We start from the raw sequence: 25,538 nt of genomic DNA, 5'->3' as shown, positions 1-25,538 counted from the left end.
GGTGCAGAGTTATCCAGTCGGGCAAAGATAATGTTTAGAATATGTGATTCAAGTCATGAAATTGCAAACAAACAAAAACCCTGACTTTTACAGTGTGGAGAATATTAAGAGTATAGCCAGGGTAAGATCAATGTATTCAGCAAGTTTTTCTTGTATGCCAATGGGTTGATATGCTCTCCATTACGTTTTTACAGTTTAGTCATTTAGCAGACACGCTTATCCAGAGTGACTTTTCACCTAGTCGGCTCAGGGATTCGAACCAGCGACCTTTTGGTTAACGGCTCCACGCTCTTAAACGCTAGGCGACCTGCCGTCCTACATTTTGCATAATGTAATTTTTCCTGGTTGTTCCCTAATGATCCCACACAGTAAAAGAAAGTGGAACCCTCACAACAGGTTCTTTAAAAATGTATTTGCTCTCCAAAAAATCTCAACCTTTGCTTTGGGTCACTTGGCAGTGCATTATCAGTGCTGATACACAATTTAGCCATCATGAAGACAGAATTCATAATGTACACCTACATATAACAAAGCTCTTGGGGATAGAGGATACTGAAAGGAGATTGCAGAGCTGGCTATTAGCACAAGTGATGCAGTGTTCTGCATCTCTGATTCGCTTGATATGACCATGGCAGATAATCTACCTTCATCTACTCGTTGGGCAAACAAAATATCACGCTGTTGCCAACCCCATGTGCTACACCAAAGCAAGTTTCTCTCTCTCTCCCCCTCCTCCAGTACATAAAGCCTTGCCAAACTAGAGGCCTTGCCTACGGGTGCAGGAGATTGGTTGGTGTTTGTCAAAGCACTACACTGTCTTCACACTGTACACAAAGCCAATGCTTACTTTATTGGTGAATTTGCATAATTTCTGTTTAATAGTGTACTGCAGTGTAACAATATTTAATGCTGAAACCACCATGGGAAGGATTATACAGTGCATACACAATTCAGACTTCAGAAATAGGAGTATGCATAATTTATCTTTTTAATCTACTCAGTCTTTATTTTTTTATTTTTTTTAATGATCGCATCTACAGTATATCAGTGCCTTGGGGAACCTAGAGTGCATGCTATTTCTCCTCGTGTGTGGGGCGGTTTGAGTGATTTAACACTCCTATATAAGACAAGTGAAGAAGACTGGTATAAAATGTATACAGCTATAAACATAGTGCATTTCAGTAGGCTGATAGCAATTTATGTTTTAAACATCAGAGACCACCACCTATACAGGAGAAAACATGTCAAACTGCATTGGCCCCTCTTAATGGAAATGAATACGAATGGAATAAATACAGAATTTCAACATATAAATTGTCTATACAAATGCCAAACAACTTGTAGTCAAATAATCTGATAAACGGGTGTTGACATGGTGGTCTGGATGGACTGTAGTAGAAACGGATCAAATAAGAAAATCATTCTCTGAAAACATGCAACATGCACTTACCAAATGTTTAGATAATGATGCCATTTGGAGAGAGGGGGAAAGAAGTCAGTAACCAATTAATTCATATCTTGCTGATATCCTGAATAGAGGTCGACCGATTAATCGGAATGGCCGATTTTAATTAGGGCCGATTTCAAGTTTTCATAACAATCGGTATTTTTGGCCACCGATTTGCTGATTATTATAAATTTTTTGTATAAATTATTATTATTTTTTTCCCACCTTTTATTTAACTTGGCATGTCAGATTAAGAACACATTCTTATTTACAATGACGGCCTAGAAACGGGGGTTAACTGCCTTGTTCAGGGGGGATTCGTTTTTGCAACCTTCGGTTACCAGTCCAACGCTCTAACCACCTGCCTTACATTGCACTCCACAAGGATTAACAGGCTGATTACGCGAGGGCAGCAAGAAGCAAAGGTAAGTTGCTAGCTAGCATTAGACTTATAAAAAACGATCAATCTTAACATAATCACTAGTTAACTACACATGGTTGATGATATTACTAGTTTATCTAACGTGTCCTGCGTTGCATATGATCGATGCGGTGCCTGTTAATTTTCATTGAATCACAGCCTACTTCGACAAACGGGTGTTGATTTAACAAGCGCATTTGCGAAAAAAGTACTGTCATTGCACCAATGTACCTAACCATAAACATCAATGCCTAACAGGAATATTTAGACTTAGTCACCCGTTAGATAAAATACGGGACGGTTCCGTATGTCACTGAAAGAAAAAAACTTTTGTTTTCGAGATGATAGTTTCCAGATTCGACCATATTAATGACCCAAGGCTCGTATTTCTGTGTGTTTATTATATTATAATTAAGTCTATGATTTGATAGAGCAGTCTGACTGAGCAGTGGTAGGCAGCAGCAGGCTCGTAAGCATTCATTCAAACAGCCCTTCGCTGTGCTTCAAGCATTGCGCTGTTTATGACTTCAACCTGGGTGGGTATAATTTGTGGAACGTTCCAACAGGAATCTATTCCAAAAACTTCGTAAATAACAAGGTTTCCAAAAAACAACGCATACAAAGTTATATAGCGGCAGAATAAGATACCGGGTCTATTTCATTGCGTTTTTCACTCATCACATTTATTCCGAAAAATGTCTGTCCTCACATGTCTGTTTCCCTATGGACAAACATTAAGAATAAGCTACATGGTGAGTTGATGCCTATTCGGCAGCTAGTTAGCTAGGTTTGTATGCGTTGCTACTTTGTATGCGTTGTTGGTTGGCAACCTTTTACTTTACGTTTTTTGGAACAGATTCCTGTTGGAACATTCCACAAATTATACCCACCCCTTCAAGCCTATCAACTCCCAAGATTAGGCTGGTGTAACCGATGTGAAATGGCTAGCTAGTTAGCCGGGTGCACGCTAATAGCGTTTCAAACGTCACTCGCTCTGAGACTTGGAGTAGTTGTTTCCCTTCCTCTGCATGGGTAACGCTGCTTCGAGGGTGGCTGTTGTCGATGTGTTCCTGGTTTGAGCCCAGGTAGGAACGAGGAGAGGGACGGAAGCTATACTGTTACACTGGCAATACTAAAGTGCCTATGAGAACATCCAATAGTCAAAGGTATATGAAATACAAATCGTATAGAGAGAAATAGTCCTATAATTCCTATAATAATATAATAACTACAACCTAAAACTTCTTACCTGGGAATATTGAAGACTCATGTTAAAAGGAACCACTAGCTTTCATATGTTCCCATGTTCTGAGCAAGGCACTTAAACATTAGCTTTCTTACATGGCACATATTGCACTTTTACTTTCTTTTCCAACACTTTGTTTTGCATTATTTAAACCAAATTGAACATGTTTCATTATTTATTTGAGGCTAAATTGATTTTATTGATGTATTATATTAAGTTAAAATAAGTGTTCATTCAGTATTGTTGTAATTGTCATTATAAAAAAAAAAATAGAAAAATAATCGTCCGATTAATCGGTAGCGGCTTTTTTTGGCCCTCCAATAATCGGTTTCGGCGTTGAAAAATCATAATCGGTCGACCTCTAATCCCGAATAAAGTTGATAGAACCATAGGTGGGTGAAGCCTCAACGGCCTTTTTGGCTTTGACGCTACACTCAAATGATTATGCCTTTGTTTGACTTTGACACTTTTAAATCTAGCTTTAACAGTTTATATTATTGTATGCTATCAAGTGGTTTTGTTATTAGAACAGATATTACTCTGTAAAAGTAGTAAATAGTTAGTAGTTACCAACATAGGCAACTTTGAGAATAACTTACCTGTGGGTGTGACTGGCTTTGATTGGAGTAGGGTAACAGGGATTTTCGATTCTCTACTTTAAGCCCTCAGCCATAGGCAGAACTTGTAGGACAAAGCCAAAATAACACATCAAACTTCCCCTGATTCCCTGTCTGAAATTATTGTCAATGAAATGAATTGATCAGTTCTCCAGATGGGTGATAAAATGGTCCCTGGTTATCATCATTAGCGAGACCGCAACGGCACTTCAACTCTTTCATTTAAAAGGTTAGCTGTGGACCCCCTCCTGGTTTACTAATGTGGAGCATCTCTAAAGGTCATATTATTATGCAGCTAATGTGTGGCGCTGCGCTGTGTGACAGCCAGCGGTGTCTCTGTCTCCCTTCTCAGTACTGACAGAGCATCCAGGGAGCGTGTCCCCCAACAGAGGTCAATTATTCACAGTGGGTCTCTGCTGCTACTGCTAACACAGCAGAGTCAGCGTCATGAATATTCAGCGCCGTGTTTATAGCCTCCGCAACATGTTCACTTGGTAACAGTGTAATAAATGTGTGTGGTGATGGTAGAGGAACCCTGTTTGAATTGGTTCTTGATGGCTGTTGAACTTCTAGCCGAGCGCAGCCCCATAATTGAATCATTGTTTAACTGGAGTGAGAATGTCTTTTGTATTGTTCCAGTAGTAGCAGCCTATTTCCTGGGTCATAATTCCCTCTTCCTCCCTGATTTTACCCCATGGCCACAAGCACTGCTTGAATCAGTACATAATCCCCTGCCGCTGTTAGCATGTTGCTCTCTTTCAGGTGAAATCGAGAACCCTTTTACATACTGTCCAGTCATTTCAATGACAGCATCCAGTAACGCTGCCAGTATAATAATCAACCAGGCCTGACGATGACAACATGGCGAGAGGTTGTCTGTCTCTCCAAAGACATACTAAATTTAATGTTGTCTTACCGTCCAACACATCGTCTGGCCTCTTGCGTTTTTCATACACTACGATGATGACCACCAGGATGATGATCTCCGCTAGCACCCCCAGGAAGGGCCAGAGGGGTGCCAGGTGGCTGCGCACCCGCAGGATGGACGACATGGACTTGGTGCCAATGTGGTTGGTAGCGTTGCACTGGTATTCACCAGGGTCCGAGGTGCGGTTCAGGTTGACGATGTTCAGCTCTGTGTAGTTGTCTTTGTTGGTGATGAAGAAGCGGCCAGAGGAGTTGTCGATTTCCTAGAGGAGGAGGGTAAATTAGCATATCAATTATTTCTATGTTACAGACAATGTTACGATCACATTCCAGACAGTGATCACAGTAGTTTAACACAGCGGTTCCCAAACTAGGGTCCATGCGGGGTCACCTGATATGAAAATGGGGTCATGGGAGAATAAAAAAATCCTGAAACAAAATGTACCAAAAAATATATGTATATTATAATATCATCTTTGTATCTCAAAATCATTGTAATGTAGTTAACCTTAATCTAAATGAAAAAGATTCTAATCTAAAATTCAACCAGATCATGGGAAAAGGCTGCACTTAACCGTTGCACTTGAATCATTCCCACGGTGAATGACTAGGCCCGCTATGCTATGAAACCACACACTATTGCAGAGACTTTGATATTACTGGCCGCAATTGATATGGTGAAAACAATGTGTGGGGAGGCAGAGGCACAGAAACTCACATCAATACCTTTGTCAGATAACACTGCTAAAGAATTTATGCTTTTGCTAGCCATTAAGAGAATACTGACTGGACAACTCAAACTCCCCAGCTAATGCTCTCTAAATGGACGCTAGCTGTGAGGGCCGAGATGGCCATGCATGAGTTTTGTTCGCTATACACGTCCGGGATGCTATTCACAAGGACATATTGTTCTGTCTCACGATTTCCGAGCATGAAACAGCACAGAGCATGTCCAGTGTGCTGCATGGCTATATTGACGAAAAACAGATTCCATGGGATTGAATGGTGGGCTTTTGCACAGATGGGGCTCCATCTATGGCGGGACGGAGGGCAGGCCTCTGCACTCTAGTTATGAATGTGTCTCCCTCTGCCATATGGATGCATTGTATGATACACTGAGAGCAACTGGCGGCAAAAGAGCTGAGCACAGAACTCTGAGATATAATGCAGCAGGTAACTTTGATTGTAAACTATACTGAACAAACATAAACACAACATGCAACAATTTCAACAATTTGACTGAGTTACAGTTCATATAAGGAAATCGGTCAATTGAATCTATGGATTTCACATGACTGGGCAGGGGTGCAGCTATGGCTGGGCATAGGCCCACCCACTGGGGAGCCAGGCCCAGCCAATCAGAATACGTTTTTTCCCCACAAAAGGGCTTTATTACAGACAGAAATACTCCTCAGTTTCATCAGCTGTCTGGGGGGCTGGTCTCCAGAAGACCCCACAGGTGAAGAAGCTGGATGTGGAGGTCCTGGGTTGGCATGGTTACATATGGTATGCGGTTGTGAGGCCGGTTGGACGTACTGCCAAATTCTCTAAAACGACATTGGAGGCAGCTTTTGGTAGAGAAATGAACATTAAATTCTCTGGCAACAGCTCTGGTGGACATTCCTGCAGTCAGTGTAACCGGTGTGAAATGGCTAGCTAATTAGTGGGGTGTGCGCTAATAGCGTTTCACTTGCTCTGAGACTTGAAGTAGTTGTTTCCCTTGCTCTGCAAGGACCGCGGCTTTTGTGGAGCGATAGGTAACGATGCTTCAAGGGTGACTGTTGTTGATGTGTGCACAGGGTCCCTGGTTCAAGCCCAGGTAGGGGTGAGGAGAGGGACGGAAGCAAAACTGTTACCTTGATGCTGTTTACCCGGATCACTGGTTGCTGCGGAGGAGGGCAAAAGGGGTGAGTTAGCGGGGTGCGCGCTAATAGCGTTTCAATCGGTGACGTCACTTGCTCTGAGACTTGTAGTTGTTTCCCTTGCTCTGCAAGGGCCGCGAATTTTGTGGAGTGATAGGTAACGATGCTACGTGGGTGGCAGTTGTTGATGTGTGCAGAGGGTCCCTGGTTCAAGCCCAGGTAGGGGCGAGGAGAGGGACGGAAGCAACACTGTCACTGTACATCAGCATGCCAATTGTACACTCCCTCAAAACATGAGACATCTGTGGCATGTTGTGTGACAAAACTGCACATTTTAGAGTGGCCTTTTATTGTCCCCAGCACAAGGTGCACCTGTGTATTGATATGCCACACCTGATTATCTCTACATTTGAGAGAAATAAGCTTTTTGTGCGTATGGACATTTTCTTGGGTCTTTTATTTCAGCTCATGAAACATGGGACCAACACTTTACATGTTGCATTTATATTTTTGTTCAGTATACATCAAACCACATCCACTGCGCGCACACCTGTTCACTAAACTATGTGGAGATATGGGATCAGAGCATGACGGTTCTATTTCACACGAAGCTTGGTGGTTGAACTTTTCTTTTGCATTGAGAGAACAGTTGTCATTCACACAAAAAAACAGACTTGGTTGACTTTGTGTAATGAAAAGAAAATGTGTCTCCTTGCCTATGTAACAGACGTATTTGGGAAACTGACCGAACTGAACGCAAGCATGCAGGGGAAATACAAAATCCTTCTACAGATGAGTGACCGAATCAGTGGATTCAGAGGAAACAATTCTTATTGGAGAGAGAGAGAGTCTTTCAAACGCAAACCATGCCTCCTTCCCTTCGCTGTGCATGTGTCTAACAGAAAACAGCATCAGTAAGTGTCCCACATGAGTGATGACTAGTCACCTCCAACGCTTGGAAGAGCACTTTCGGACCTACTTCCTAATCCGTTTGACTGTGATTCTGGCTCAGTTGACATGCCGGTGTGAAATCGAACAGCTGATCGAGCTGTCATGTGACCGAATACATTCACGGTCACTAAGGAGGAGTTTTGGTTCCTTACTCAAAGGGAATAATACTCTGCCGTCTCCCCTGAGCATTAATGCCGCGTTCAAGACAACTGGGAACTCGGGGAGAAAAAACCGAGCTCCGACTGGGAAAAATCATTTTGAACGGTCATCCAACTCAGAATTCGAACTCGGGCCTCTTTCTTGAGCTCCGACTTTCCGACCTGAAGATCACTGACGTCATGATTTGACCTCGTATTTTTCAGAGTTCCCAGTTGATTTGAAAGCACCATCAGTGCTCTCATCTGCATTAAAACCAAATATCGATCCAGGTTGGATGTGACAGCAGAGATGAGGTGCACACTGTCGACCACGCCCCCTGACTTTGAGAAGCTCCGACACAACATTCATCAAGCACACCCATCTCATTAGTGGTGCTAAGATAAGTTACATTATGTCAGACTAATTTGCAATTGATTGTCATAGCCCCGCATTAAAAGTATGTGATGGTGAGTTGAGAAGACAATCAGAACAACTGTTAGAATGTTTTTCAATTGACTGCCAAAGCCCCAAATAAAAAAGTTAACATTGGCTGTTAATTACATAATTATTTTCACATGGTTGGGATCGCGAACATTTTCAGATATCAAAATGGGGTTGTGGGCTAAGAAAGTTTGGGAACCCCTGATCTAGCATGAGTTATATAGAGCCAAGTAAGAGGACACGTACCATGTAGTTTGAGCCATCCAGTTTACGCCACGTCCACACGGGAAAGGGGTAGCCCACAGACTTACAGTACAACAGAGCACTCTGTCCCTCGTTCTTATTGTCACTGCGCTTATGGCCCGTGATCTCAGGTGCCGCTAAAACAAGGGGAAAAGGGAGTGAAATGCATTTGAATAAAAATTCAAACATTTTATGCAAGACGTTCTATGTTTGTGTCAAAGGTGTTCCTCATCGGCTTCTCTAAATAACAAGACGTCAGATGATATAGTCAAGTCTGTCGGGACCCATTTTGATTATGGTAACTAACATTAAGATGTACATGAAAGTGATGGTAAATTAAGAAAGGATTTGGGGAATTGTTCCGTGATTTAGCTGTGAGGCACTGACTTTCCTGGAGATGGACTTACACTGGAATCAGTGCTTTATCACCACAGTGATCGAGGCAGGGACACATTTAGCTGTTTTATTCAATTGCCAAGTTTCTTTAAAAGGTAGAGCTCATGGTTTGCTGTGGCTTACTTCCAAGTATGTCCTTTGAAGGTGTAGGCCTACATATCTTGCAGAGTTTCAGTTCATAGTCAAAAAATGACTGAGACTTTCTCAAAGGTGAGATTCTCCAACCCAGCGACACCCTGGGTTTTCAGACAGAATCCTCTGTTTAACACGGCTCTGGAGCCGGGAGACAACTGCCACAGTCTTTTGCTAATCCTTGAAATTACGGTAATTCCTTCCATGCAATTAAGCAGGATCAGGGGAGAGGCTGGCCTGGTGCTGCAGCGTCTTCTGCAGCGCGGCGGCGGCCGTTGTCATGGAGGATGATTGAGCAGCAGTTGCTTGAGCTCAAAGTGACATCATCCTTCCTACTGTAACTATGGTGCACACGTGCTCTCTGGCTAGTGGGGGAGGGGCCACGTTTATCTCTGTCTTCGTTATCCCCAGCTCACTTCCACTGTGACTGACTGACAGCATGGAGACTGACTGCCCTCTGAGGGGTGCCAAAACAGGCAGAAATCTTCCATTTAACACCCCCGGCAGCTTGTGTGATTACTGATTTACAGTGCTGCTGTGTGGATGTGTCTGTCTGCCTGTGTGTCAGAAATATATAAAGAAAGAGACAACTTCTGGTGGTCTATCTGGAAGAGGCGATTAGGCAGTCCGATTTCTATTTACTGTTTTTGATACCTCCCATCTCTCCACTGAATTTAAATAGCATTTGAGCTCAAATGTGATGATCGTGTGGAGTGGAACTAACAAAGTTGCATTATTTTCCAGAGAACGCATAGAGCCCCGAGTTGATTATCCCTTGCATACCATGGCTATAATCTAATACATTTACTGCTAGAAATGTGTTAATTTGCAGGTAGAAATGTGTTCAACATCCACTGAAACAGCTAGCAAGTTTACTAACCAAACCATCAGTGGTAGCTTACTATTATGAAAATCGAGTTAAACGATGCCAATAATGTTTTCAATTAGACTTTTGCTTTCAAAAGCACCTCAAACATAGAACATGGAAGAACTCTAGCCATTGAATTCTACCGTACAAATATACTGTACTTTATATAGAAATAATGCATGCTCTAGAATGCCCTTCAAGCCAATCAGATACAAGTATTCCACAATGTAATGGTATAAAGAATTATATGACACATTATCCTGTGGGCCTGTACTGTGCGTTTGACAAAAAAATTGTAATTTGAAAGAAATCTAGATCTGCAAAATTCATCAGAAATTTGATTCAATCAACAGGGCGTGTGGAAATATCTCTTTAAAAAATGCGTAGATAGCACACAACATAATCATATATATAAAAATACGAAGGATAATTGGGATGCGCAAAATATGCATGCTCAGGACAGCGGCTTACTGTATCATCGTGGATAACAAAGTCCTGCCATTACAAATGGCTGGGAGCGGATTCTGAACCTTAATCCCACACCACCATCACACAAGCCTCCATCTGTTGCCTTGCTCTGAGCTGAGAGCTGGAGAGATGGGAGCGCCAAGGACACTGCAGCCAGAGGGAGCTGGGGGGAGCTCAGCTGCCAGGAGCATAGAGCACACAGGCTCGGCCCCTCTACCATGCTTAATGTATGGGACCTGGTGGTACGACTGAGTATGGGTTTAATGGTATGGGACTCAGTGCCCTTGTATAAGGCAGGGCAAGACTAATCGGATGCAGTTGGTCACAACTATCATGTATTTCTGCTTAGAATGATCATTCTCTGTAGCTTTTATTGAGTCTATTCCTCAATCGGTCCTTAACTGTAACAATTAACACGAAAGCCTGCAAATGTATCTAAATCTAAATCTATCTCAAAAACGATTGTCGTGTCTATGCTTCCTCCAAACCAAGACATTAGCATCCCAAATACGACTAACAGCATCTATCGACAATTCAGTTAATACTCCCAGATAGTAAACATAATGTTGAGAGGCAGTGCTGCCATGGTGTTTGTATGTCCAGGAAACGGTGTGTTATACAGGCTCTGACAGCCAGGGGCAGCAAGCCTGCCTGCCTGCCTCTCTCCCTTCACACGGCCCTAGGGTCAGGACGCTGAGGTTTGATTGGAGATGAGGCCTGTCATCTCTCAGGCTGGAGGAAGCAGCAGAGCTGCAGAGCATACACGGTCATCACACACGTTACGCAACCAACCTACCACACAGGCAGCTAGCGCTTAATACAGCCACGGCAGGCATAACAGTCAATGGCAAGCTCACTATGCACAACCATAGCAATGTCACAGCAAATTGGCTTAACACTGTACGTGTAGGCAAGCTTCTCTAGAACAGGGTTTTGCAAGTCCTTTCTCACCCAGAGTAAAATCCCTTATTCCACTTGAAGGGTGAGCTGTCAACGTCTATCTCGCTATGGTTTTAGTTCTTCTATAAGCGTCTTTCACGTCAATGAATGATCCTAACAATTCTGAATATGTGCTTTCAAATGTGAAACGATGTTATCCAACATATACGGTACAGAATAAGCCACATTATTTGACACATTATCACTAATTATCGTCATGGTTACCCTTAAAAATATAACAAATATGACACAAATACGAAACCCTTGGTCCTGCGCCAATTACATGTGGTAACTGTTGCAAAATGACTGATAATCGTAATAATAATCTGGCTAATAAAAATAAATCAAGTAAATCACTGTTAGACCAGTGTCTACAGAGGAGACAGTAGGCTGAAGGAAGGCGTGTCTGTGTGAATCGAGTGTACAGAGAGAGCAGAGAAGACAGGACTCTGTCCCTCCCTTCAGCTGGCCGGTCCTGCCCAGTCCTCTCAGTGAGTGACAGCAGCCTCCAGAGGCCAGCCTGTCAACAACACAACACATCACCAGACCAACATCTCAACGTCTGTCACTGGAAGGGGATCTGTTCACAGGAAGTAGCTCTAGATTGTGTTATCCATCAGATCCCTCATAGGAGAACTGTATCTCTCTCTTAGGTATGGCAGAGAGTCAAATGAAAGTGACAGTATTGATTCATTATAAAAATCAACCGAGTATCTGTCATTTGTTTATACCGTGAGTGAGATCAGGTGGTCGGAGAGTCTTACCTTTTACCTCAATAGTGGCGTTGGCGTTGGGAGCCATTTCAAACGTGTAAACACACATGTACTCCCCTGCGTCGTCTGACCTTGGTTTTTTGATTCTGCAACAAACCACAAAATATCAGTTACTCCATAACTTGAGCTCAGTCAAAAATAAGTTTCTCTTATTCTGTTGTCTATCACTGTACATCACCCAATGATGCATCACCCAATGATGCATCACCCAATGATGCATGTTGTGTGGAAGTCCTTAGCGTTCATTGTTAGCACTGTGCTGTGTTTTAGGCAGCCAGGAGAGAGAGGGGAGGTTAGCACGGGGTTGTCTGTTCTGGGGTCAGCCTTTAGTAGAGTACTGAGATGTAATGTGACAGAAAAGGAGCTGCCCAGCGGTCTCCTCATGTAGCCGTCCTCGCCTGGCTGGGGAGAGTCTGGGAGACGTCTATGGGGGTGTTGTGCAGTACAGGGGCTGGTTGCTCTGATCTAAGCTCAGAGGCTGCTCTGATGGCTATGCCCTGCGAGGGATGGCGCTGCCCAACAACTGTTTTCACTAAAGGACTTGTCAACATGGCTCTTATTTGCATCTCAGGGTGATTGGTCTTAGTGTTGATAGTCTGTGTGACAATTAGAAAGGCTTTGTTGAATGCTCTAGTAAGAGAGCTACAGAATAAGTAAGGACTCACATGTACTCTGTGTGCTTCTGCTCGTTCCGTGTGTCTGCGATCTCCACTCCATTCTTCATCCAGAAGCTCTCTTGTTGGCCTTCGTGGGCGTTGGTCAGGTTACACTGCAGGGTGACAGGGGGCCCTTTGGTTTCCGAGGGCAGGATGATCTGATCTGACGCATTGATCTTGGGCTCTGAAACACACAGAGAGACAGCAACCCCTTATCATTGAACTGGGGCTCAACACTATAGCAGAACTGTAACTGTACTGACAGACTGAGTGGGAGACGTGCGTGGGAGTTGGGGCTGGAACAGAAGACAACACACATACATAAAGATAAACACAACATGGAGCGGCAGCAAAATACTTGCAACACTAAACCCTGTATCTGTCTTTGGTTCTGTTGTTACCGTACAATAGATGGACTTAAAAAAAACTTAAAATATTCTCACAAAATGTAGTCTGTAAAAGTAAAATGATGAATAGTCTCAGACCTAGTACCTCTGTTGTTCCGGCACCCATTTTGAGATGATAGATAGTCATAATGACACTATATTTACATTTTAGCAGCCGCTCTTATCCAGAGCAACTTACAGGTGCAAATAAGGCACAGACAGATTTTTCAACAAGTCGTTTTAGGGATTTGGGTTACTGGCCCAACACGCTTACCCGCTAGACTACCTGGAGTCGTGGAAGTAATGATCTTTAAGGTGATGACCAGCACCAAAGCATCTTTGGTTTGGAACCACTGGCTCTTGATAACTTCCTGAACCTAACTGTATTATCATTATGCCTAATCCATACAGTAGCATTCAATTTGATATTGACAGCAACAAGGTTCTTTAAACAGTACAAATTGATTCAGGAAGGCACTTGGATATGAAAAGAGTGATGTAACCTTGAAATTATCATGAGATTATACAAATGAGGTTGAATGTATAAAGGAAATTTGAACAACATACATGTTTTCAGTCCAATGACTGACTTCCAAATAATTGCTGTCCAGAACAAGGAAGTGAATAAGGTATAATCTTCAGCAAACCTATTGGGTGGAAGAAAAAATCAATAGCTAAACAGAAGAGGACAAAGTATATGATCGTGGCAAACAAAAATGAGCTGAACAACAGCTTGACTACTGCTGCAGTACACTATAACAACCACTAGCTCTTTACTAGTATGATCATTTAGTGTATTTGTTAACAGCAACCAACCCAAGGGTCCATTTCTCAAGGACATAGAGGGAGACTCAAGCAGGATGTGTCATCAGAGAGCGCAGGCAGGCAGCCTTGGGTAGTGAGGAAGCTCCCCTCACTTCCTCCCTCCCCCACGGTGGGCCAGCCTTGGCAACCACGCAACCCGGTCTAGAGGAGGGAGGAGAAGGGGGAGGAGCATAATAATCTTACTATTGGCTGCTACTACAAACCTCCTAGTAGAGGAGAGGAGGGGAGGGGAGGGGAAGTCTCTGGGCCCTGGCTAGTGACTTATATTAGCATTCATGGCAGCACCTACTCCTGCAGTTCTCTATACCCAATAGCTAGAGGGAAATCTCTCCCTATTGCTCTCCTTCTTTCTTTTCCCCTCTCTCTATCTGTCACTCTATTGCTCTCTCTCCCCCTCCCTCTCTCTCTCACTCTATTGCTCTCTCCCTATCTCTCGCTCTCTTTCTCTCTCTCCCTCTATTGCTCTCTCTCCCTCTATTGCTCTCTCTCTCGCGCTCTCTCGCTCTCTCTCTCTGTCTCCCCTCCTCTCTCTCTCAGAACCCCTATACAGGCCTCTCATCCCACATAGTGTGGCATCCTGGGAATATACACAGAAATAGTTCATTCAAGAAATTTGCATTAGGCATTAAAAGCACATTGTTTTCCATGGGACGTTTCCTCAGCTCAGAAGAAGGTCATTTGTAGGACACCTGCTCAAAAAGAGAATGAATCAGTGATGTCATGCAGAGCACACAGGCACTGACCCACGTGGCCACCTCTGTGTCTAGGATTGTAAAAGCATCATTACATTGACACTGTTACCCACTCATAACAGTGTAGTACATTTTATTCCATTATGACCTGCATACAGTCCTAGTGGATTGTGCCAGTAATGTCTATTTCTTGCTGACAGAAGGAGGATGTTTGCCCACTTGATTGGTATGTTGAGCCAAACCCCCCTCCCCCGCATTCAACAGAGCAGCTATCAGCTAGAACACAACACAGGTTGGGAGGGGATCTAAACCAATTCACACTGAGGCCTGTATAGATGAGTTCATTTAGTGCAATTAAATACACTGTTGATTAAATTGTTACCTAAGTTAAGGAGTTTATTACAAATGTAGTAACAATATTAAGTTAATTTTTTTTTTAAACGGCCTTGACGTTGTGCATAGACCTTGAGATTCATTCCAATCACAAATTAAGCGGTTAAAACAATACAAGCACATATTTGAAAACATTCCCGAAGAACTATACGTTATCGTCTCCTTTGGTTCAGTGTGTATAGCCTGTTATATACATGTTATATACTCATATTATTACATGTCTATAACAAGAACGTTGACACTCAGTAATGACAGAATATATTGGATGACAAAAGGTCTGACTCAATTATTAGAACACATACAGATTCTTTTGGAATGAATGTGTCTTTTTAAATAAGAATACATTGAATTGACCAATTTCATGTTAATTTGATGACGGAAACATTTCTACCACCAGTAAACTCAGATATCTACTGTAGGCCGACTGTACACGTCTCAAGCCAGCTGGTGGAGTGAAGTATAATGGGTGTGAGATTAGGAGAGTGTGCAAAAGCAGCCCTTGCAGTCAGATAGTAGTCCAACAGCTGTACTACAGACAGTTCAGTAGCTAATGCTCAGGAGAGGAAGGAGCTGACTCCTGTAGTAAACCTCTGAGTGTTTCTGGCTGCATGGCTGTGACTAACAACATTCCACATCTCTCTGTGCTCCAATGGGCTGGGCACTCACTGGATCATCTGCTCATTTAAAGGGTCCAGTTGACATTCAGTGTGTTTGAATGTTTGTATGCAATACAGCAGAGAGGGGAGAGAATATAATGTCATTACTGATTCATGCTCAAACACTTAATAATGGCTAAGAAGGTACAAGGTCATACAGTACACAGGCGAGTCCAGAGAGAGACTGTCTGCTGCAGCAATGAAACCAGCTCTCTCAAATCTAGAAAGGAAAAAATACATTTAAGAAAGTCACTGTTTTCTGTCCATTATTGGATTAGGGTGAGTCATGAGTTTAAAACAAGGGCACGCTTTACACCTGGACAGCTCCCTCCTTGTCATCTTACGTCCCATCTACCCCTTCCCCACTAAAATAAGCGGCACAACTTCAAAGCGCAGCGATGCCTAGAGTACATGGTGCAGACAGGGCAGAATTACACCGGGCTTTGAAGTAAATAAAACAACCCACGCAACAGAAAAACACAAATCACAAAAGAAATACAGAAATAAATGGGTGAAATTAGGATTTGTTTGAGAATAGGGAAAGAAACAGGACAACTGTCGGAGGAGGACACATGAGACAGAGGAGAGGGCCAGAACGGCCAGGATGGGCTGTATGTGGAGAATGAGAGGTTGGTGTGGGAGGAAAGAGGGAGTATTTGGACAGCGACTGGGGAGGTTTCTGGGTTTGTGGTGATCTACAACAAAATGCTCAGGGCTTTGGGAGAAGCAAGAAATCTACAGAATTCTGAGAATTGTGTCAAGATAGAAGATGGCGCCGAAGAACATGGCTGACATTTTACATTCTCCCAACCAATTGTGCTATTTTGTTAGTTTTTTTGCATTTTGAGTAACTTATTTTTGAACTTACTTTGTACATAATGTTGCTGCTACCGTCTCTTATGACCGAAAATAACTTCTGGACATCAGAACAGCGATTACTCACCGCGGACTGGAAGAAACCTTTTCCTTTAACGAGTTTGACAAGAAGGATATACTGCTTTCACTGGAACAGGCCCAGATCCCCGTAATTTGCTTGAAGAAAAGACACAGGAAAAGGGGCCGCAGATCGGGCTGCCTTCTGAGAATCCGCAGGCAAGAGAGTAAACTCCCACTGCCATCCGTTCTTCTTGCTAAAGTGCAATCATTGGAAAATAAAATTGATGACCTACGATTAAGATTATCCTACCAACGGGACATTAAAAACTCTAATATCTTATGTTTCACCGAGACGTGGTTGAACGATGATACAGATTATATAGACCTGGGGGGGGGGTTTTCCATTCACCGGCAGAACAGATAAGCTACGTCTGGTAAGACGAGGGGTAGGGGTGTGTGTCTATTTGTCAATAACAGCTGGTGCACAATGTCTAATATTAAAAAACTCTCGAGGTATTTCTTGCCTGAGGTAGAGTACCTTATGATAAGCTGTAGACCACACTATCTACCAAGAGAGTTCTCATCTATATTATTCGTAGCCGTCTATTTACCACCACAGAACGAAGCTGGCACTAAGACCGCTCTCAACCAACTCTATAAGGCTATAAACAAACAAGAAAATGCTCACCCAGAAGCGGCGCTCCTAGTGGCCGGGGACTTTAATGCAGGCAAACTTAAATCAGTTTTACCAAATTTGTACCTGTATGTCACATATACAACCAGAGGGAAAAAAATCCTAGACCACCTGTACTCCACACACAGAGATGCATACAAAGCTCTCCCCCGCCCTCCACTTGGCAAATCTGACCATATTTCTATCCTCCTGATTCCTGCTTACAAGCAAAAACTAAAGCAGGAAGTACCAGTGACTCGCTCAATACGGAAGTGGTCAGATGACGCGGATGCTACACTACAGGACTGTTTTGCTAGCACAAACTGGAATATGTTTTGGGATTCATCCAATGGCATTGAGGAGTATACCACCTCAGTCGTCCACTCCATCAATAAGTGCATCGACGACGTCGTCCCCACAGTGACCATACGTACATATCCCAACCAGAAGCCATGGATTACAGGCAACATCCGCATCGAGCTAAAGGCTAGAGCTGCCGCTTTCAAGGAGTGAGAGACTAATCCGGACACTTAGAAGAAATCCCGCTATCCTCTCAGACGAACCATCAAACAGGCAAAGCGTCAATACAGGATTAAGATTGAATCCTACTACACCGGCTCTGATGCTCGTCGGATGTGGCAGGGCTTGAAAACTATTATGGACTACAAAGGGAAACCCAGACACGAGCTGCCCAGTGGCGCGAGCCTACCAGACAAGCTAATGCCTTTTATGCTCGCTTCAAGGCAAGCAACACTGAAGCATGCACGAGAGCACCATCTGTTCTGAATGACTGTGTGATAACGCTCTCGGTAGCCGATGTGAACAAAACCTTTAAACAGGTCTGATGGGCCAGACGGAATACCAGGACGTGTACTCAAAGCATGCGTGGTCCAACTGTCAAGTGACTTCACTGACATTTTCAACCTCTCCCTGACCAAGTCTGTAATACCTACATGTTTCAAGCAGACCACCATAGTCCCTGTGCTCAAGGAAGTGAAGGTAATCTACCTAAATGATTACCTCCCTGTAGCACTCACGTCGGGAATCCATGAAGTGCTTTGAAAGGCTCACATCAACAGCATCCTCCCGGACACCCTAGACCCACTCCAATTCTCATACAAAGATCATCACTAATTTAAGGACACTGAGACTAAACACCTTCCTCTGCAACTGGATCCTTCTTGATGGGCCGCCCCCAGGTGGTAAGGGGAGGCAACAACACGTCTGCCACGCTGATCCTTAACACTAGGGTCCCTCAGGGGTGTGTACTTATTCCCCTCCGGTACTTCCTGTTCACCCTTGACTGCGAGGCCAAACATGACTCCAACACCATCATTAAGTTTGCTGACGACACAACAGTGGTAGGCCTGATCACCGACAACGATAAGACGGCCTATAGGAAGGAGGTCAGAGAACTGGCAGTGTGGTGCCAGGACAACAACCTCTCCCTTAATGTGAGCAAGACAAAGGAGCTGATCGTGGACTATAGGAAAAGGCGGGCCGAACAGGCCCCCATTTAACATCGACGGGGCTGTAGTGGAGTGGGTCGAGAGTTTCAAGTTCCTTGGTGTCTACATCACCAACGAACTATCATGGTCCAGACAGTCGTGAAGAGGGCACGGCAAAACCTTTTCCTCTTCAGGAGACTGAAAAGATTTGGCATGGGTCCCCAGATCCTCAAAAGGTTCTACAGCTGCACCATCGAGAGCATCCTGACCAGTTGCATCACCGCCTGGTATGGCAACTGCTCTGCATCTGACCGTAAGGCGCTACAGAGGGTAATGCGTACGGCCCAGTACATCACTGGAGCCAAACTTCCTGCCATCCAGGACCTATATAATAGTCGGTGTCAGAGGAAAGCCCATAAAATTGTCAGAGACTCCAGTCCCCCAAGTTATAGACTGTTTTCTCTGCTACCGCACGGCAAGTGGTACCGGAGCGCCAAGTCTAGTACCAAGAGGCTCCTTAACAGCTTCTACACCCAAGCCATAAGACTGCTGAACAATTAATAACATCGCCACCGGACTATTTACATTTGCCCCCTCCCCTCCCTTTTGTACACTGCTGCTACTCGTTGTTTATTATCTATGCATAGTCACTTCACCCCTACCTACATGTACAAATGACCTCAACTAACCTGTACCCCCGCATACTGACTCGGCACCGGTATCCCCTGTATATAGCCTCGTTATTCTTATAGTGTTACTTTTTTATTATTATCTTTAACTTTAGTCTATTTGGTAAATATTTTCTTAACTCTTCTTGAACTGCACTGTTGGTTAAGGGCTTGTAAGTAAGCATTTCACGGTAAGGTCTACACTTGTTGTATTCGGCGCATGTGACAAATAAAGTTGGATTTGATTTGAATCCTCAAATTCTGCAGGGGGAGGAGGGAACACATAGGAGCTATCAACATAATAGAACTAAAACACAAAAGGCAGTACTTGTAGGAGAATATAAAATACAATGTCTTCCCATTTCTTATACAGAAATAAAACAAAGACAAGTCTTTGAAATGAACAAATAACAAGGTGGTGGTTGGTGTTTTGTTTTATGTCTGTCTTTGCCAGGGACAGCTGTGTTTTTTTTAACGGAGTGGGGTGGTGGGACAGGCAGGGGATTGTTAGTTTGTTCACCAGCTAGGTACTACAGGACATAGACCACTCACTCTGCAGCACCGAAATGGTGGCCTGGGCTCGGATCCAGGTGATGGCGGGGTTTTGGCGCAGGTCGTTGCGCCGCGGGTCGTTGCTGGCCCGGCACTCGTAGGTCCCGGAGTCCTCCAGCGTGAGGCGCGTGATGCCCAGCACGCTCACCCCGTTGTTGCCGTAGGCCGTGTTGATGGACACGCGGCGCTTGCGGGCGCCGTCCCACAGCTGCTTGAAGGAGTCGACGCGGTTGATCTCTGCGTACCACCACTGGATCTCTGGGGTGGGGTTACCGACCACGTCGCAGTACAGCTCAAAGGTGTCCAGCGTGAGCTTAGTCTCAGACATTGGCGACTTCACAAACCCAGCTGGAGAGGAAAAGTGTATTGGGAAGGAGGGGAGGGGGGTGGAAGAGGGGTTAGAGTGGAAGTGGGAGGGGATGGAGAGACCAGGGGATGGAGGTAGGAGCAAATCAAACAGGGATCAGTTGGAAACAAAAGAAGAGGATGATTAAAGGCAAATCAAGAAAAAAATCAAGCTACAAAGCTTAAAGTGGGTGGGAAAAAGTAGTTGAGTATAACAAAGACAGTTTATAAAATAGTAAGAGATTTGTGTGAATGAGAAACAGGTTAATGGCCCCTGAAACCCAATGTATCACTATCCAATGTTACTCTATTATCCCTGAACCAATCATGGCCACACGACCTTCAGCTGAGGTCACAGCCAACCAATCACAGTCTCTGTCATCAACCACCTGTGGGATCTCACCAGGGTTTAGGATGATTTTCATTTCCAACAGTACTCAAATGGCTGAAAATAAATTGCTGTGCTTTCCATTATGGTCAGAATAATCCAAATATTTAATTTTGCAGTGGAATTCAGCAGAGTTATATATTTTCTGTGTAAACAAACAAATAAAATGGATTTACAGTGCAAAATATGTTGACTACTCACACCATTGTGAAATGTATAAAGATGTGAAACCACTAACGTAGAACATAGCAAATTGACATGCAGTAGAACTACGACTAAATCATTTTTCACATATTATGGACAACTTAGTCAAAACATGTTTCTTCATATCATCAATAAGTTAGGAAGAATGCATGCAGAGATTACAAACCACATAAATAGATTCAATATTATATCTGACAGTCACTGAAACACACAGAACTACACCCCTGTGAGTTTCTGAACAGATATTGCATAATAGGAAGCCTTTGCTTTCTTGTACCTCTGATGTTAGATTGAAATGGCAACTGATTACAAAGCTCTCTGTGTACTGAAGTGTTTAGTTGGTTTGCCACATTAAGGAAACTCATGTTGCGTGATGTGACAGTTATGTCAAAGGGCACTGCTTGAGCCGATGGAAAGTCATGTGACTACTTGTAACACTGGCTGAGTATAATTTCCGTCAAGCCCTATGAAGCCATGATGAGGACCTTATGTACAGGCCATTTTGAGTGCTTTATTTTGGTCAAATGAGAAGTGAAATAGGAAACTACTCTAACAGCCAATCTGGTTCGGAACATAAAGGTGTTGAAATGCATTCAAGCTGAAACAGCAGACGTTGCATGTGCTTTGAACCCCATGCCTGATGGCTAGTACTGTAGTCATTTATTCTTCTACAGCAAGACAAACATTCTGTCTGTTTTCAATCTGATTGTCTGTGTGTATATGCTGGAGTTGGTAATCTTTTTTTTTTTACACCTTTATTTAACAAGGCTGACTTAAGAACAAATTCTTATTTACAATGACAGCCTACTGGGGAACAGTAGGCTGCCTTGTTCAGGGGCAGAATGACAGATTTTTACCTTGTCAGCTCAGGGATTTGATCCAGCAACCTTTCGGTTGCTGGCCCAACACTCTAACCACTAGGCTACCTGCCGCCCATCTTCAGGTTAGGGACAGGAGAGTGAGAAGCCCTCTTCATATTCCTCATGCATAAAGAACAAGGCCCTTTAAGAGCTTAAGAGGTCATCCATCCTGTGGTTCACTATCAGCTGGACTTAAAAGTCACAGAATCATCATCACTGTGTGTGTGTGTGTGTGTGTGTGTGTGTGTGTGTGTGTGTGTGTGTGTGTGTGTGTGTGTGTGTGTGTGTGTGTGTGTGTGTGTGTGTGTGTGTGTGTGTGTGTGGGGGGGGGGCGCACGCCATTCTCATTACATGAATCATACTACCGCTACACAGCAGAGGTCAGCCCCTACAACCATATGCCAGCATTCTAGCACAGACCTAATGCACTCATCACCTGGGCTGTGCCTTAGGGTTCCTGTTGAAGGCCATTCTAGCACAGACCCAATGCACTCATCTATCTGAAGCCAAATCACCTGGGCTGTGCCTTAGGGTTCCTGTTGAAGGCCATTCTAGCACAGACCCAATGCACTCATCTATCTGAAGCCAAATCACCTGGGCTGTGCCTTAGGGTTCCTGTTGCAAGGCCTCCGTTGACTGCCTGATCTACGCCATGTGTCCTCAGATGAATCACAGAAAAGGCCGCCACACCCTAACCCTAACTCTGACTATGCTGAAGACGAGAGGGACAGGAAGAGATAGCAGAGCAGGCGGTCTCTCTGTGGCGCTATAGTCGTGCGTCTTACTACAACAGATTACAGGCCCTCCCAGAACAGCCCAACCTACCTGCTCAACAGTAATGTACTGTATCATCAGCACATGAGCAGATAAGCTGCCTAGTGGGGGGAGGTTACTAGTTGCCTAGTGGGGGGAGGTTACTAGCTGCCTAGTGGGGGGAGGTTACTAGCTGCGTAGTGGGGGGTAGGTTACTAGCTGCCTAGTGGGGGGAGGTTACTAGCTGCCTAGTGGGGGGAGGTTACTAGCTGCCTAGTAGGGGGTAGGTTACTAGCTGCCTAGTGGGGGGGGAGGTTACTAGCTGCCTAGTGGGGGGAGGTTACTAGCTGCCTAGTAGGGGGGAGGTTACTAGCTGCCTAGTAGGGGGTAGGTTACTAGCTGCCTAGTGGGGGGAGGTTACTAGCTGCCTAGTGGGGGGAGGTTACTAGCTGCCTAGTAGGGGGTAGGTTACTAGCTGCCTAGTGGGGGGAGGTTACTAGTGAGGTGAAGTTACTAGCTGCCTAGTGGGGGAGCTTACTAATGGGGGGGGGTTACTAGTGGGGGGAGGTTACTAGCTGCCTAGTAGGGGGAGGTTACTAGCTGCCTAGTAGGGGGAGGTTACTAGCTGCCTAGTGGGGGGTAGGTTACTAGCTGCCTAGTGGGGGGTAGGTTACTAGCTGCCTAGTGGGGGGAGGTTACTAGCTGCCTATGCCTAGTGGGGGGAGGTTACTAGCTGCCTAGTGGGGGTAGGTTACTAGCTGCCTAGTGGGGGGAGGTTACTAGCTGCCTAGTGGGGGGAGGTTACTAGTTGCCTAGTGAGGGGAGGTTACTAGTGAGGTGAAGTTACTAGCTGCCTAGTGGGGGGAGGTTACTGGTGAGGTGAAGTTACTAGTGGGGGAAGGTTACTAGCTGCCTAGTAGGGGGAGGTTACTAGCTGCCTAGTGCGGGGGTAGGTTACTAGCTGCCTAGTGGGGTGAGATTACTAGCTACCTAGTGGGGGGTAGGTTACTAGCTGCCTAGTGGGGGGAGAATACTAGCTGCCTATGCCTAGTGGAGGGAGGTTACTAGCTGCCTAGTGGGGGTAGGTTACTAGCTGCCTAGTGGGGGGAGGTTACTAGCTGCCTAGTGGGGGGAGGTTACTAGTTGCCTAGTGAGGGGAGGTTACTAGTGAGATGAAGTTACTAGCTGCCTAGTGGGGGGAGGTTACTGGTGAGGTGAAGTTACTAGCTGCCTAGTGGGGGGAGGTTACTAGCTGCCTAGTGGGGGGAGGTTACTAGCTGCCTAGTGGGGGGAGGTTACTAGTTGCCTAGTGGGGGGGAGGTTACTAGTGAGGTGAGGTTACTAGCTGCCTAGTGGGGGGAGGTTACTAGTTGCCTAGTGGGGGGGGGTTACTAGTGAGGTGAAGTTACTAGCTGCCTAGTGGGGGGAGGTTACTAGCTGCCTAGTGGGGGAGGTTACTAGTTGCCTAGTGGGGGGAGGTTACTAGTTGCCTAGTGGGGGGAGGTTACTAGTGGGGGGAGGTTACTAGCTGCGTAGTGGGGGGTAGGTTACTAGCTGCCTAGTGGGGGGAGGTTACTAGCTGCCTAGTGGGGGGAGGTTACTAGTTGCCTAGTGGGGGGAGATTACTAGTGGGGGGAGGTTACTAGCTGCCTAGTGGGGGGTAGGTTACTAGCTGCCTAGTGGGGGGTAGGTTACTAGCTGCCTACTGGGGTGAGATTACTAGCTGCCTAGTGGGGGGGTAGGTTACTAGCTGCCTAGTGGGGGGTAGGTTACTAGCTGCCTAGTGGGGGGTAGGTTACTAGCTGCCTAGTGGGGGGTAGGTTACTAGCTGCCTAGTGGGGGGAGGTTACTAGTTGCCTAGTGAGGGGAGTTTACTAGTGAGGTGAAGTTACTAGCTGCCTAGTGGGGGGAGGTTACTGGTGAGGTTAAGTTACTAGCTGCCTAGTGGGGGGAGGTTACTAGCTGCCTAGTGGGGGGGAGGTTACTAGTTGCCTAGTGGGGGGAGGTTACTAGCTGCCTAGTGGGGGGAGGTTACTAGTTGCCTAGTGGGGGGAGGTTACTAGCTGCCTAGTGGGGGGAGGTTACTAGAGAGGTGAAGTTACTAGCTGCCTAGTGGGGTGAGGTTACTAGCTGCCTAGTGGGGGGTAGGTTACTAGCTGCCTAGTGGGGGGTAGGTTACTAGCTGCCTAGTGGGGGGAGGTTACTAGCTGCCTATGCCTAGTGGGGGGAGGTTACTAGCTGCCTAGTGAGGGGAGAATACTAGCTGCCTAGTGTGGGTAGGTAACTATCTGCCTAGTGGGGGGTAGGTTACTGGTGAGGTGAAGTTACTAGCTGCCTAGTGGGGGGAGGTTACTAGCTGCCTAGTGGGGGGAGGTTACTAGTTGCCTAGTGGGGGGAGGTTACTAGTGAGGTGAAGTTACTAGCTGCCTCGTGGGGGGAGGTTACTAGTGGGGGGAGGTTACTAGCTGCCAAGTAGGGGGAGGTTACTAGTGGGGGGAGGTTACTAGCTGCCTAGTGGGGGGAGGTTACTAGCTGCCTAGTGGGGGGAGGTTACTAGCTGCCTAGTGGGGGGAGGTTACTAGCTGCCTAGTGGGGGGAGGTTCCTGGTGAGTTGAAGTTACTAGCTGCCTAGTGGGGGGAGGTTACTAGTTGCCTAGTGGGGGGGAGGTTACTAGTGAGGTGAAGTTACTAGCTGCCTAGTGGGGGGAGGTTACTAGCTGCCTAGTGGGGGGAGGTTACTAGCTGCCTAGTGGGGTGAGGTTACTAGCTGCCTAGTGGGGGGAGATTACTAGTTGCCTAGTGGGGGGAGGTTACTAGCTGCCTAGTGGGGGGAGGTTACTAGCTGCCTAGTAGGGGGTAGGTTACTAGCTGCCTAGTGGGGGGAGGTTACTAGCTGCCTAGTGGGGCGAGGTTACTAGCTGCCTAGTGGGGGGAGGTTACTAGTGGGGGGAGGTTACTCGCTGCCTAGTGGGGGGAGGTTACTAGGCGCCTACGCATAGCTGTCAGTACTGGGTTAAAATGAGCTGTGCCTAACATTTCATTATTGCAATATAACCTAGATACTTAGCGTTTTGGTTGGGAAAGTAATGTACTGTGCTGTATCAGTTTGTAACCAAGAGACTGCTTTTATACTGTAGGCTATCATTTTCCATTTTAGGTCAAACACCACTGTGTTTCCACAGCTAGAGACAGCATGTTCTGAAAACACAACTGACGCCAAATGCTCTTTGGTCTGGTCCACCCAGAGCAAGATATTCCAGAGACTGAACAATACATGGGTGGGGATCATACCGT

The 25,538-nt window shown here is 45.3% G+C and overlaps 1 protein-coding gene across 3 annotated transcripts in view; it reads right to left on the bottom strand.

Moving 5' to 3' along the window:
- Window positions 1-25,538, bottom strand: part of nptn (neuroplastin) — a 37,972-nt gene that overhangs the window by 4,310 nt on the left and 8,124 nt on the right. For 2 of the 3 annotated variants that reach the window (XR_001318971.3, XM_014126628.3), the window contains exons 2-6: window positions 19,695-20,042; window positions 12,535-12,709; window positions 11,861-11,955; window positions 8,297-8,430; window positions 4,648-4,921 (exon numbers count right to left, since the gene is read on the bottom strand). Coding sequence is in view for 2 of the 3 variants with exons in the window: in XM_014126628.3 (XP_013982103.1) it covers window positions 4,648-4,921; window positions 8,297-8,430; window positions 11,861-11,955; window positions 12,535-12,709; window positions 19,695-20,042 (1,026 nt within the window). In the remaining variant the exon portion in view is untranslated. 3 annotated transcript variants of the gene reach the window in all.

The sequence above is a fragment of the Salmo salar genome, chromosome 11 (genome assembly GCF_965601325.2).
Source record: "Salmo salar chromosome 11, fSalSal1, whole genome shotgun sequence".
NCBI classification, from domain to species: Eukaryota; Metazoa; Chordata; class Actinopteri; order Salmoniformes; family Salmonidae; genus Salmo; species Salmo salar.
This window is presented reverse-complemented; position numbering and strand designations above follow the sequence as displayed.